The 14,360-nt window shown below is 36.4% G+C and overlaps 1 protein-coding gene across 2 annotated transcripts in view; it reads right to left on the bottom strand.

The window, feature by feature from the left end:
- Nucleotides 1-14,360, bottom strand: part of kif1ca (kinesin family member 1C, a) — a 65,565-nt gene that overhangs the window by 16,419 nt on the left and 34,786 nt on the right. For both annotated transcript variants that reach the window (XM_077206702.1, XM_077206703.1), the window contains 11 exons: nucleotides 14,253-14,329; nucleotides 12,337-12,516; nucleotides 9,994-10,059; nucleotides 8,064-8,242; nucleotides 7,813-7,924; nucleotides 7,658-7,735; nucleotides 3,595-3,660; nucleotides 3,339-3,417; nucleotides 1,992-2,070; nucleotides 1,750-1,898; nucleotides 104-264 (listed from right to left, as the gene is read on the bottom strand). In XM_077206702.1, coding sequence (XP_077062817.1) covers nucleotides 104-264; nucleotides 1,750-1,898; nucleotides 1,992-2,070; nucleotides 3,339-3,417; nucleotides 3,595-3,660; nucleotides 7,658-7,735; nucleotides 7,813-7,924; nucleotides 8,064-8,242; nucleotides 9,994-10,059; nucleotides 12,337-12,516; nucleotides 14,253-14,329 — 1,226 coding nt within the window. The remainder of the gene's footprint in view (nucleotides 1-103; nucleotides 265-1,749; nucleotides 1,899-1,991; nucleotides 2,071-3,338; nucleotides 3,418-3,594; nucleotides 3,661-7,657; nucleotides 7,736-7,812; nucleotides 7,925-8,063; nucleotides 8,243-9,993; nucleotides 10,060-12,336; nucleotides 12,517-14,252; nucleotides 14,330-14,360) is intronic.

The following is a 14,360-nucleotide window of genomic DNA, read 5'->3' on the forward strand; positions in this document are numbered from 1 at the left end:
TAAAAAGCTGAATTATGAAAATACCTTCCCCAACATGCTGTAATGGTATTTGGCTGTTGTTAGTAACAGAAGTGCCTGCTAAGAAAGTGTCTGTCATGTGTACCTTGAGTCTCTCCACAGCCTCCTCTTGGCTGATGTGCTCAGTAGGACTAGTGGGCGTCTCCCCCTCCATTGGTGCATCAGAGGTAGACTGTACATATGAGATCGAGGGCTGATGAAGCTCACTTGATGCAACTCCTAAAGAGGGGTGGCCCGTTTTTGACCCTGAGAGAAAATGAGCATGTGAGTTATTTATTATGAAAAATGACTTTGACTGTCTACAGCTAAAAGACACCATGAAATCAAAATGAGAATTTGTGGCCTTTAGTCCATGTCTGTTAACGTCTGTGCATTCTGTGACCATGCAATCAGATAACCCTCCTTAATACTCATTAATGTAATGCAAAAACCAATTAATTTCTCTAATACGGAAAAATACACCACTATTCATAGGTTTTTAGTTTTTTTTTTTATATATATACACCTTTTTTTTTTTTGCAAGGATGCATTAAATTGGTCAAAAGTATCAGTAAAGACATTTATAATGTTACAAAATATTTATTTCATATAAATGCTGCACTTTGAACTTTCCATTCATCAGAGTACAAAAAAATCACGTTTCCACAAAAATAGGAAGCTGCATAACTGTTTTCAACATGGATAATAATCAGAAATGTTTCTTGAGCAGCAAATCTGCATATTAGAATGATTTCTGAAGGATCATGTGACACTGAAGAGTGGAGTAATGATGCTGAAAATTCAGCTTTGATCACATGAATAAATTACATTTGAAATATTCAAATAAAAAATTTAAAATGGTAATATTTCACAATATTTGTTTTTACTGTATTTTTTGATCAAATAAATGCAGCCTTGATGAGCAGAAGAGGCATTACAAAAAATAAATCTTACAGAACCCTCTTTTAGACTGTAGTGTACATTATTAAAAATTGTAAATTATGCTGATATAAATAATACAAAAACAAATAAAAAGCATTTTTAGAATAATAGTCATTTATTATTTTGAGTAATGAGAATCACAAATGAGAATGAATTAAAAAATTATGTCTATCCAAAAATCTGGTTCTAAATATAGGATTAAAATATATTCATTTTTTCTTGATTTTGTGGTGAAATCTGACGAACATGTTTTTGTGAGATATTCCCACATCACTGAATATCGATATTAGGCATACCAAAGATATTCTCTGAAGTTTGATGCCATCTTATAGAGCATCTTCAATTTTGCTTTAAAGTTGGCATGTAATCAAAATAGACAATTCTTATTTTTTTTAATGAAATATTGCAGTATTTATTATAAATGATTCATCCACTCACATTATTATTATTTGTTTATATTCATGTGCCTCAAACTTTAATCAAAATACCTTCCCCTCCCTCTTGCAGCAACAGGTCTTCTTTTCTCTGATGACGAGGGCGGGGCAACCTGCGACTCACATGACATCGACCAATAGCAAACCAGAACCATGCAATAAATTCCCCATGGACAAAATCAAATCCCACGCTACATTTTTTCTTGTTCCAGATGCCATTTCACGTCACAATAGGGAACAAAATATCACAACTTCCATTTCGTGCCGACTTTAAACAACTGGATGTCAGTGCGTCTCCAAGACACGTTACCCATGTTTATACCTATTTAAGCACTGTCCACTTGTGAACAGACCTCTCTGAAAGCTGTAAATATACCTGAGGCAGTGATGAGGTTGCTGAGTCCCTGAGACAGGAGGAGCTCTTTGAGTCTGTTGACCTCGTCTTTGAGCTCCCGGACGAGACGTGCGTTTGGATCCTCATTTATCACAGCGTTACACTTTATCTGCTTTGCTCTGTCTGCATACCTGCAGTGAGACACACAGAGCAGGATCTTACATAGTATGAACAGGACAATGTACCTCACATGTATGCTGAAAAAGAAAGAACTGTGTTTTTACCTGAGAGTGCTGAGTGTTTCTTCATAATTAATATCTGCTGGGCTCAGAGCAGCAATCATGGCCGTGCGAGAGTTTCCACCTTCAAACGCAAACACTCAATTCAACATCAGTGTTTAAAGACTTGTTCGATCCAAGAACAAGAGTACACTATTGACCAAACTTCTTTATGTAATCAAAGTTAAACATTAATACATTAATAAATTAAAGCAATGATATATAGCTTTCAAGTATTTCTCAATTAATATTTTAAGTTTTTCAAGAAATAATTCAAGTTAACTTATCTTTATACAGTACCGTTTAAAAATATAGGGTCTGTAAGATTTTTCATAATGTTTCATAAAGTCTCTTCTGCTCATTAAGGCTGCATTCATGAAGCCAAAAATTTTGTAAAATTGTGGAATATTATTAAAATATCTGTTTTATTTGAGTATATTTTAAACTGTAATTTATTCCTGTGATCAAAGCTGTATCTTCAGTGTCACATGATCCTTCAGAAATCATTCTAATATGATGCTCAAGAAACATTAATTATTATTATCAATGTTGAAAAGGTGTTTTTGCTTATTCATATTTTTGTGGAAACCATGATAAAAAAAAAATCTGTAACATTGTCTTTACTGTCATTTTTGATCAATTTAATGCATCCTTGCGGAACAAAAGTTTTATTTTCTTTTTTAAGTTTTAAAACTTTTTGACCCAAAACTTCAGAACAGTCAAGTATTCTGATTCCATTAACTTTAGGGACAGACATCTCATGTTATACTAAATGTATTATTATTTATTAGTATTTCAATTCAGTGATGACAGAATGTTTGGGCGAACTAACCATCTAAATATAGCAATTTTCTTAAGACTAAAAAAATAATAATTCATAGACAAACAGCCATTATCTGCATCTCTGTAAGTTACCGAAACCCAAAAATATGCAAGAAACACAAGATTTGCTCATTTCATTTTATGTTTTTTTCTGTTAGGTTTTTAACATAAGACGATGCCTTAATATTGGACTGATAGAAGAGTTAATTAATAAATAGCTGGATATCAAATATTCTTGTTGACTAGTTTTAGGTGTCAGACCAAACTCTGTGTTAACTGGTTTTAGATGCCATGAATGTCCCATCAGAAGATCAGTCTTGTCCTGCGTGTCAACAGGGTCTAACAACACATGACCCAAAAGCATCTCATTGGTCGATGAGTTTATTTCAGTGACTCTCTAAACGAAAAAAAAATAAAAAAAAGTTCTCGTCACACCAATTGTGAACCAATCGCCCCTGTATGAGCAGATCTATAGGAATGTATCGTTTCAATACAAAGCCTGTGAATAGGCCTTTAGACAGCAAGACATACCTAGATTTTCTCTCAATAACCACGTGAGCACAGAATCCCTGTAGGGAATGAAATCAGAGCGTCTCTTCTTTGAGCCGTGCTGTGAAGGGGAAGTATATTGTTACTCTTGACAAAGAACTCAACATTTGAGACAAAACACTGAAAGACAAGTGAAGACAAGGAGACGACAGATGGGAAACAAACAGAACTGAAGGAGCAGAAAGAAACAAGAGGAGAGACAGAAACATTTATGAGCACAAGAAAAAGAAGTTCTTACCATGTCTGCCAGTGCTGAGATGACTTTACCCAGGGTTGTCAGAGATTTGTTAATATTGGCTCCCTCCTAAAAACAAACAATACTTTTAAATTATCTGTTAATCCTTAAGATTAAAAGGTTAATTCAACCAAAAGTGTAATTTGTCATAATTTACTCAACTGTACTGTACAGAAAAACTTTATGACATTTTGTTAAAGGACAATTCCGGCCAAAAATAAACCTAGGGCTAAATAACACATGGGTAGCGAGTCGACCGTTCTCTGGGATGCGTTTTCATGATAATCGAATGTACCCAGTTTTAACGTTAGATTTAGTTTAACCACAGATTAGCTTATAACGCTAGTGTATGGGGCATCGAATAAGTAAAAATAAAAATCGCTAGTTAATACCACTAACAAGGCTCAAAATAGCCCCACACTAGTCGACTCGGTACCCATGTGTTATTCAGCCCTAGATTCATTTTTGGCCGGAATTGTCCTTTAAGTAACTTGAGATGTCAAGCACCAAAAAGTAAAAAAAAAAAAAAAGAAAAAGAAGAAAACTGTTACATCTGATTAATGTCCAATTCAAGCCATAATTCAGGGTAAAAATTCCCTTCCGCTCATATAGCTCATACTCTCACAAATATATCATATACTGTACTTTTACAAATATCATATATGTAGCTTCAGAAGTCTCTCTCCGTCTCTCTCGGGAAGTCCATCGTCGTCCGATGATAACTTCTCCTATAATTTGTGGGTTCTTTGATGACAGTATAATCCGATGCGGGATGCACACTGTCTTTTACAGACAGGACATTTAATTTTATATTTAACAATACTATTACAACATTATTTTCCTCTTATCTCTGTAAAGCTGCTTTGAAACAATCTGTATTATAAAAAGCACTGTATAAATAAAGGTGAATTGACTTGACTATAAAAGTTTCTCCTGATTGTCTTATGGAGACTTCATAACTTTGTACTCCATTCTGACAAAGTTGCTGCCAAAGCTTGCGATTCACTGCACTAGTTTCCAGGGATGTGGGATTTATCACACACTTCTTAAGAAAGCCTTTTAGTTGGTCTTTCAGCATCTTTTTTTGGCCTCCTGCAAATCTGGAGCCAAGATGTAATTGACCGTAACATTATCTTACGTTGAAGGCAACATTCTCACAACATGACCAAGCCATCTAAATTGGTCGAGCATTAAGGTTGCTTCTATAATCCAACAATTGGGGTTTTTCAGGATCTCAATATGTGGCACTCGATCGTGCCATGTCACTTTAAAGGGATAGTTCACCCAAAAATGAAAATTCTGTCAGTAATTACCCTCATGTTGTTCCAACCCCGTAAGACCTTCGTTCATCTTCAGAACACGAATTAAGATATTTTTGATTAAATATGAGAGCTGGATCACTCCTCCATAGGCTTCTAAGGGATTGACACTTGCCGGCCTCGAAAAGTTATTAAAGACATCGTTAAAATAGTCCAAGTGACTACAGTGGCTCAATCTTAAGTTTATCAAGCGACGAGAATACTTTTGTGCGCAAAAACAAACAAAAATAACAACTTTATTTCAACTATTCATTTCCTTCTCTGTGGGCCTCGAGTCAGTTAACGTAGTGTAATTGCGTAGAGCTACGTCACACGTAGGCTCACTATTGGCCGACGCTGGTCATGTGGGTGATGAGTGTGACGTACAACACAGAAACATCACGCTATTAAACTAGTGAACTGACTCGAGGCCCACAGAGAAGGAAATGAATAGTTGAAATAAAGTCGTTATTTTATTTTTTTGCGCACAAAAAGTATTCTCGTCGCTTGATAAACTCAAGATTGAGCCACTGTAGTCACTTGGACAATTTTAACGATGTCTTTAATAACTTTTCGGGGCCTGCAAGTTCAATCCCTTTAGAAGCCTATGGAGGAGTGATCCAGCTCTCAGATTTAATCAAAAATATCTTAATTTGTGTTCAGAAGATGAACGAAGGTCTTACGGGGTTGGAACAACATGAGGGTGAGTAAGCACTGACAGAATTTTCATTTTTGGGTGAACTATCCCTTTAAGGATGCGCTGCAGGCATCTAAAGATGTCGAGCATAGATGGTCCATGTTTCACAACCATACAGGAGGGTGGTGAGGCAGATTGCCCGATAAACAGCAATCTTTGTGTAGATGTAAATTAGTATTGCTGAACACTCTTCTCCTCAGTCTCCCGAATGAAGATGCACCCTGCTTGATCCTGTGTTGAATATCTTGATCCATGCAACAATCACTAGGTAAATAACTGCCAAGATATCTAAAGTGGCAAGTGGGGAATCATGAATAGTAAATACTGGAGGTTTTTGTAGGGGATCCAATGACCATTGGCAAAGGACTTCTGTTTTCTAAATATATACACATCTAAGCCGTGTGCTCTAACAGCAGCTTTAAGAGTGGACTGTAAATCTTCTAGAGTATGAGACACTAGGGCACAATCATCCGCATACTGCAGTTTCCAGCACGCGAACCAACTGAAGCTTAAGCCGGCTTTCCACAGCACATGACATTCGCATACGATTGTCGCATTTCGCCCCCTAGTGTCAGTCGCACAGAACTTTGAAATTGGTCGTGAAGCAACCGTTACCCTCGGCTATTCACAATGGTAAAATTAAAGATTTTAATTAATGTAATATATGCATGAATATATTCACACAAAACAAATGACCCTCAATACATCCAAAATAAAAACATAGTAGATTTTATAGAGCTAATCAATAAAAATTTTCTCAGCCATAATTATTAATAACTGACATTTTACAGAAATGGTAACGTTAATGGTAGCGTTTACAGAATAACATTGGTAAATATTGGTAATTCTAGCCTCACGCTCATAGTTTTGATTAGAATACATCACATCCGGTCAGCCGGTCACATACAGTCTAGCCGCAAAAGTTCAGATATTTCAACGGATCCAAAACTCAAATCGGATCCAAATTGTCCGCATACGCATATGATCGGAACTCCCCGTAGCTCCCGTATGACTCTCCATTGGAAATGAATGACTTCCGGTCCGACGGCTGTCGTTTGTCGTGTGCAGTGGAAAGGCGGCTTTAGTGACTGTCTGGAACCTCCTGAAGTTAAAGAGGTTACCATCCAGTCTATGAGCCACTGCAACCCCACTTTCTTCTTCCATGTCTTTATACAACAGCTTTTTAACACACAGTAAGAAGATGTTGATGCAAGAACACAACCCTGCCTTACTCCAGTACCTACTGCAAAGTGTGCCGATTCTAATCCACCCAATGTTACTTTGGCGGTCATCCCATCATGAAGTTGTCGCAAGATTGTGGTAAACTTTACAGAGCATCCACAATGCAAACGCACTTTCCATAAGCCTTGGAAAGATCCACAAAAGCAATGAATACATTCTTATGTTGCTCGCAAGATATATATAAACACACACACTACTGGTTAAGTTTGGAATAATAGACAATTTTTGTCTTTTTCGGTTTTGAAAGAAGTCTCTTCTGCTTACCAAGGCTTCATTTATTTGATCAAAAACCACAGTAAAAACAGAAATATTGTGAAATATTATTAAATCTTAATATAACTATTTCTATTTGAATAAATATTTAAAATGTAATTTATTACTGTGATCAAAGCTTCATTTTCAGCATCATTACTCCAGTTTTCAGTTTCCCATGATCCATCAGAAATCATTCTAATATGCAGATTTGATGCTCGATTATAATTGGAGCTCAATTATTAATAATGGTTCTTATTGTAATAATATTTCTTAATTTTACGGTTTTATTTTGACCGGTTGTGTCTGTGTGTGCGCCTGTCTGTCTGTCTATCTACTTCATAATAATAATCATAAAAGAAGTTCATATGACTTGCATATGGAGAATTTTAATTTTGACATCCCCTTTGTGCTTCCACTGTATGAAAAAGAGCTGCATGAACATCCTTCAAAATATATCTCCTGAGTTCCACAGAGAAAAAATAAAAGTCAAATGGTTTTACAACAATTATGTGGGTGGGTAAATGATAACAGGATGTTGTTTTCCTTTAAATCAGAACCAATATGAATAACGCACCTTCAACCTCAAGCCTTTGGCTCCAGACGAGTCTGCTCTCTCACTTCCTGCCAGATCAACCAGGCTGATCTTGCTCACCTGAGCGTCACACAAAGAAACCAGAGTGAGAAAAGAAGAACAAAAAAAAGGAATGTTTTCTAATCTCTTACACACACCTTCTCAGTGTCCAGGCTGGTCATGTGGTCGTGTCGATGCTGTGTGAAGAGGATGGTGAAGACCGCATGCGAGCGACTGCTGGTCTCGTTCATATTGGTAGCAGCAACCGTCCTTTGAGTGAAAGAAAAGTATTTTTAGTCTTTTATCTGATTGATAAAAGTAATCATTGACAGATTAATCGATTATCGAAAAAGTGCTTATTTTCTAACTGAATCATAATCATGTTTGTGTGTATACAGTATAATAATACCTGGCTTTGTTGCCAGTGTCCATGAGATCTGCAATATCACTGTAGTTTGTAACCGCCATTTTGGATAGGTCCTCTACGTAAGGGCCCATTATAGGGTGCTCTCTGACCCTCAAGGACCCTCTGCTTTTTGGGTTCAACAAGTCCCGAACCCGCTCACAGTAAATCTCCATATATGAAACCTAAAAACATATTATACATAAAGTTAAATCAAATCCTTTATTGACTATATAATATATAAAGAGTCGGCTCGTTTTATATAAAGAAATTGTTTATTCACAGTTTAATCTGAAGGCATGTGCTTTATGAGTCTATGCATCAATGGATGTCCAAAACAATTATCTGTTTTAAAGTGCCTCTATTATGCTATTTTATAGGGTTCCTCGTGTTATTTCGGAAGTCTCCTACAATATGTTTACATGCAACCAAGGTCAAAAAACACTTTCTTTTTCTCATAATATGCTTTGCAGCATCACATCTTTTCTCAAAGGGTCTGAAAATTTCGTGAGACCGAATCCTTCATTGAACAGTTTCAGAGAACCTGCTCTGCTCTTATTGGTCAGATTGCGCCATCTGACCAATCATAGCAGAGCTGGTGTTCGTGCACTTGCGCGTGCCGAGGACTGAAGTGCTTTTCAGACAGGACGCAGAATGCGCGGCGCTGCGCTATGAAATCCATTAATTTCAAGGACTTCCAAAGATACATAACAGCTACAAGGTTATGCACTATGCAAGCACTATATACAGGATTCACCCTATCATACTTTATCGACACAAATTGATAAGTCAAACAGCAAACAGCCATCCAAAAATAGTCTATATATAGGCTGTCTTTGAGTTCACTTGAACAAGTGTTAAATTACTCGTCAGGCTACAGAAGAATAACATAATTCCTTCGTCAATTAGGCCTAAGACATCGAGAGTCACGCAGACCTACAGTATAACAACCCAGACACAACACATAATTGGGAATAACATGCCTTACCTTAACACAGAATGGATTTAAAGGACTTTGCGCGCAGATCAATGGCCTCCAACGTTTATATTTTTTCTACGAATCTTTTAGTTAACATGTACTAAACAACGCAGCGCCAGCACACCTTGATGCTCATGACAAGGATAGCATAGTGAATTAGGTTTAAATCGCCGTCATGCATGAATGAATTATATTTTTGCTAATTTGACACAAAATACTCCACGATGATCACATTACACAAAACTGAAATTGCACGTCAAAATAAAACAGTCGTCAATATTTTGAGACCCCCCAAAATTTCACGAATCACGTTTTCAGTGTCTTTTTAAGGGGAGCCGAGCTCCCCCGTAGTTCGCACCCTGGTTCTCAGAATGCTTCGTGTCTGTTGTGATTGGTCGACCGCTTAAAGTGCGTTTCGGAAAGCAAACACCCATTACCATATAGAAATTTCTGCTCTAGATCTTCCTCACTCTTAATACACCGTGAAACGAACAGTAATGATGGCGTCGGTTTTACAGAATCAATTCCAGCACGAGTGTCATCCTTTAGAAGTGCATCAAAGTGGATTTGCTTTGGCAGTAGAAAAGAGCATCTTCTCAACATGTCGACACACAAACCAAACTCTTCCAGTCGCAGCTACAACTACAGTGTTTGAAGGTCAAAGTAGACGCTGTTCGCTTTCAGCCAATGAAGACCATAGGTTGGCATTATGCTAATTTGTTATAGACCTACGTAGGTTCATGCAGCAAGTAAGACTGGAATTACTGACGACTCGTTTCAGGCAGTTCAGAATCAAGTCTCTTGATTTTGTCGTGCACTTTCATCTTTAAAACTTTGCAGACTGTTTACATTCACATACAGCTATTTTACACACTGCATGAAATGTATTATTCGAAAAAGCATAATGGGGCACTTTAACACTGCAGCACAGAGTGGTTTAGACACAAACAAACATACCTCTACAGAGAAGGACAGGTCAGGGTCAGTGTTATCTGCTGTTTGTCTGAACAAATCCTCACACATCTATGGGGAAAAATGCACAATGAGAGAGATGTGATCACTAAAAGTACTCAATTCAACACAAGTACAGAATAAATTATTAATTGGGTGAAGTAATTACAATTCTTTTAGCGTGTGAGAACCACTCACTACTATAAATGATAAATGGACCCAACTGTTTTTCGTTCATTACAAATTGCAAGCATGCTTGAGCTTCTGTTTACCAAATTTGAGTGCTTTATGTACGTTCACTTCAATGTTTATATGTGATTATTACACGGCTCTATGGGATACTTGATTCTTATTGGTCAATAGCGATATCCAGCGGTAAATTATTCCCAGATAACAACCGCTCAAAACAGAAACGCAGGCTCATCCGGGTCACTTAAGTCAGCAGCGCTATACACTTGCTAGGAACGTTTTTTCTTCGTGGATGTTTTGAGTTTGGTGAGCTAATAAAATATTAAAACTCAGGCGAATCAATATGTTGTGTACAGTTATTTAATTATGCCATCCAGTATCGTGGATTCGCTCTCTCTTGTTTCATACAAACGCTGCTGCCATTTTGTGACTATTGTTTTGTACACTGTTGGATTTTGAGATACAAACAGGTACGATTTTAAAACAGTTTAATCTGAAATCAATATATCTTATCCCCATAATTATTTATGTGGCGAAATGCTGTGTAATAAGTGATATGAATGACTGTATACCGTATCTCTTAAATGTCCGTATTGTTTGAACTTGCCGCGCTGCAACTGCTCTCTCTGTGGAAGCTATATGTTTAAAGACCTAATAAAATATTTCAACTCAGATCAATATTTTGTTTCTAATTATTTACGTATGTGGCAAGTAGCTGTGTAATAACCGGGACAATGTACAGTACATCCAGCCGGTGGTTCTCTCAAAATAACCCCCTTCAGACTGATCAAGATCCTCATCATCCTGTCAGGGATTATTTTGAGAGAATTGGATGTACTTAAATGAGTTCATTATATATAATGATCATGTCTTTTCAGGATTAAACATCTCGATTTATATGAATTTCTTTTGCAATAGGTTCATGAAGCATTAGATTTGAGGGTGAATTGACTTTAAAATGGAAGGACAGTAATTTCTCAGATTTCATTAAAAATATCTTCATTTGTGTTCCTAAAATGAACGGAAGTTTAACGGGTTTGGAATGACATTAGAGTGAGCAATTAATGACAGAATTTTCTTTTTTGGGTGAACTAACACTTTACGTGATGATAATACAATCAATCACATTTGCACACAAGCTTTAAAGGTGAAGTATGTAGTTTCTGCCACACTAGTGGCACCTAGAAGAATTACACAAATAAAGCCACGCCTCCCTCAACTCAAATATCAGATACAGCTTTTAAAGGTGCTTGTAAAGGCATGTCTCGACAGGTAAAAGTAGGCTAACAAAGGTCCAACATATTAGGAATAATTTTGGCTGTGTTGCTATGCGTCATGAGTAAGCAACTGAGTAAGCTATATATATATATATATATATATATATATATATATATATATATATATATATATATATACACACACACACATATATATGTATATATATATATATATATATATAATATAAAAATATATTATATAGGTAGGATTTGAAAAATGTCAACTCCAATCAATATTTCATGTCCACATAACGATTTACTTGGTGAGTAGTGGTGTTATTCACAAAAACATAATTTTTAAAGTGGTCTTGACGTGCAAGTTTCTTGATGTCGATTTATTTGGGAAGGTTTTTTTTTTTTTTTTGCACAACCACATATTTGCTAAATAATAATTCTCTAATCTCATACTGACCTTCTGTCAGAAAAGTTTGGTTTTGGTGCAAAATCTTTAAGATGCTCACTGTCACTGGCTTGTCGTTTTGGCTAATTAGTGATGTCTGAAACTTACAGTATTTTCTAGTACAAAGAATAGTACATTATGTATCCTCATGCCAAGACATTTCTCAAGATTCTGTTATATGCAAAAAAAAAATAATTAGCACAAAAAAAAAACTGCACTTTTAATACAGCACTATTAACACAGATCAATCGAATAGTCATTCAGACAACACACCTTTTAGTAGATTCTGAATATAGCTTTACTTAGATTACTTTACATAGACTGCAAAGTTTTTCAGTCATTTGGTTCGTTTTGCAATACATGGCTATACATTAAACATCAAATATATACTGACTGGTTGTGATTCCATTGCTTTGTGCATTTCACTTGTGGATAGTAAAAATAACTTGTTGCAGAAAGCTTCCATTCATGCCATCTTCATACCTGTGGTATGATGCCTTGCTGCCCAGGATCTTGTTTTCCCATCATTGTGTACGACTTCCCTCCTCCAGTCTGTCCATAAGCAAAGATACACACGTTATAGCCCTCGAAAGCATGAAGCAGCATCTCCTCGCCAATATCCTGATACACCTTCCTCTGAGATGCAAAGCATGGGTCTTCTTCCTGCAACACAGCAAAAAGGGACAAAGTCAGAAGGAGTTTTCTGTGATCAGATAAATGTCCAAGGAAGATGAGAATGTTTAATAAAGACCCAATTCCAATACATTTCAACAAACTAAAAGTGCACGTACATCAGTGTTTTTTTGTAATCGATATCTTGAGTATGCAGAGCATTCACAGCTAAAATGTGCATGCGTACAATGCAAGTACCGTATTTTCCGGACTATAAGTCGCACTTTTTTTCATACCTTGGCTGGTCCTGCGACTTATAGTTAGGTGCGACTTATATATCAAAATTACCAAGATTTACTCGTCACAGGATCGCTGACGTTCCCAGATTATTATTTGCGAGTTTTTGATGTATTTGTGGTATAACGCGAAAGCATAATTTGCCAAAATTGGGGGTGACATTACCGTCTACAGCCAGGAGAGAGCGCTCTATGCGCTCTAGACTACAGCTAGTTTTACCGCTGAAAAAATCTCTCTTCAGTGATGTGGAATAAGATTGCGGGAGCTTGGTGAAATTGCTTTACCGATAACTGTTGGACTCGCTGTCTTATGTTTTTTTATTTTATTTGATCCTATTCAGCCTCTCAGGTATGTTCTTTATGCTATTGTGTAGCTAACTGTTGATGTGTTACGTTAACAACATACCGGACACATATTCAGCCTGTTGTTCTTTGTGCTATTGTGTGTAGCTGAATAACTTAAATGCCTTCTGTTTTAATGAATTAAAGTCGGTTTAAATAACTTTTTCTTGGTCTTGGATTTTGTTAAATAAATTTCTAAATAAATGCGACTTATAGTCCAGTGCGACTTATATATGTTTTTTTCCTCGTCATGACGCATTTTGGGCTGATGCGACTTATACTCCGGAGCGACATATAGTCCGGAAAATACGGTAGATACTTTTAAATATGCAGTAACAGTATTGGTTTATAAAATTTATAAAATTGCATCTCTATTGCGTACGGTTTGCGATCGCATGCAATATGTGGCATGGCTTTCAACCAACTTTTTGAGGAAACTGTTTCGATATGAACTTTAAAGGGGATCTATTATGCCCTTATTCAAAGTCTTGATTTTTTTTGGGGGGTCTACTAAAATAGGTTCTTATTTAAATGTAAAAAAAAAGAAAAAAAGAAAAACAAACAAAAAAAAACTTTTATTTTTCACATATTTTACATTGTGCATCTCCTCTTTTCCCAGTCTGTCAGTTCCAGTCTTTATTAAAGCCCCTTCTTCTGAAAAGCAGAATGTGCTCTGATTGGTCGGCTGGACCAGATGTGATTGGTCGACCACTTCAACCGTGTTTGGGAAAACCAAACCATTACCATAACTGCGATTTTGGGCGAGTCCTTGGGCGAGAATTATTTACATAAGGAATATTGTGATGTGTTCGTTCCTGAAAGAAAACTCAAGACTACAATGGAGGCGTTTCAGGGAGTTCAGAAACAGTGACGCTAATATAAATAATAACTCCTTTTGGACTAAAGGGACTTTGTGCTTTGTAACTTCGTAGGCCTTCAAGCACAAAACAACAACATTACACACCAACGAAATTTGAATATGTAAAAAGGCCTAATAGGACCCCTTTAAGACATCATATACATTAAAATATCAATTTCTGTTACAGTGTACCTTTGTGTAAAGATGCTTTGAAATCACTATACAAATATATTGATTATTATTATTGATAGATTAATAAAATAAATAAAATAAAAAAGTTTCCAACTTACTGAGCTGTGTGACCAGTATGAATAATCAAACGTGAAGTTCTTGGGTGAATCCTTGGGTTGTTTGGGATTAGTAATACCTGTAAAACATACACATAATTCAGCAGACTA

Source organism: Siphateles boraxobius, unplaced genomic scaffold (genome assembly GCF_051911475.1).
Source record: "Siphateles boraxobius isolate OS27281-9 unplaced genomic scaffold, OSU_SipBor_1 56, whole genome shotgun sequence".
In the NCBI taxonomy this organism is placed as follows: Eukaryota; Metazoa; Chordata; class Actinopteri; order Cypriniformes; family Leuciscidae; genus Siphateles; species Siphateles boraxobius.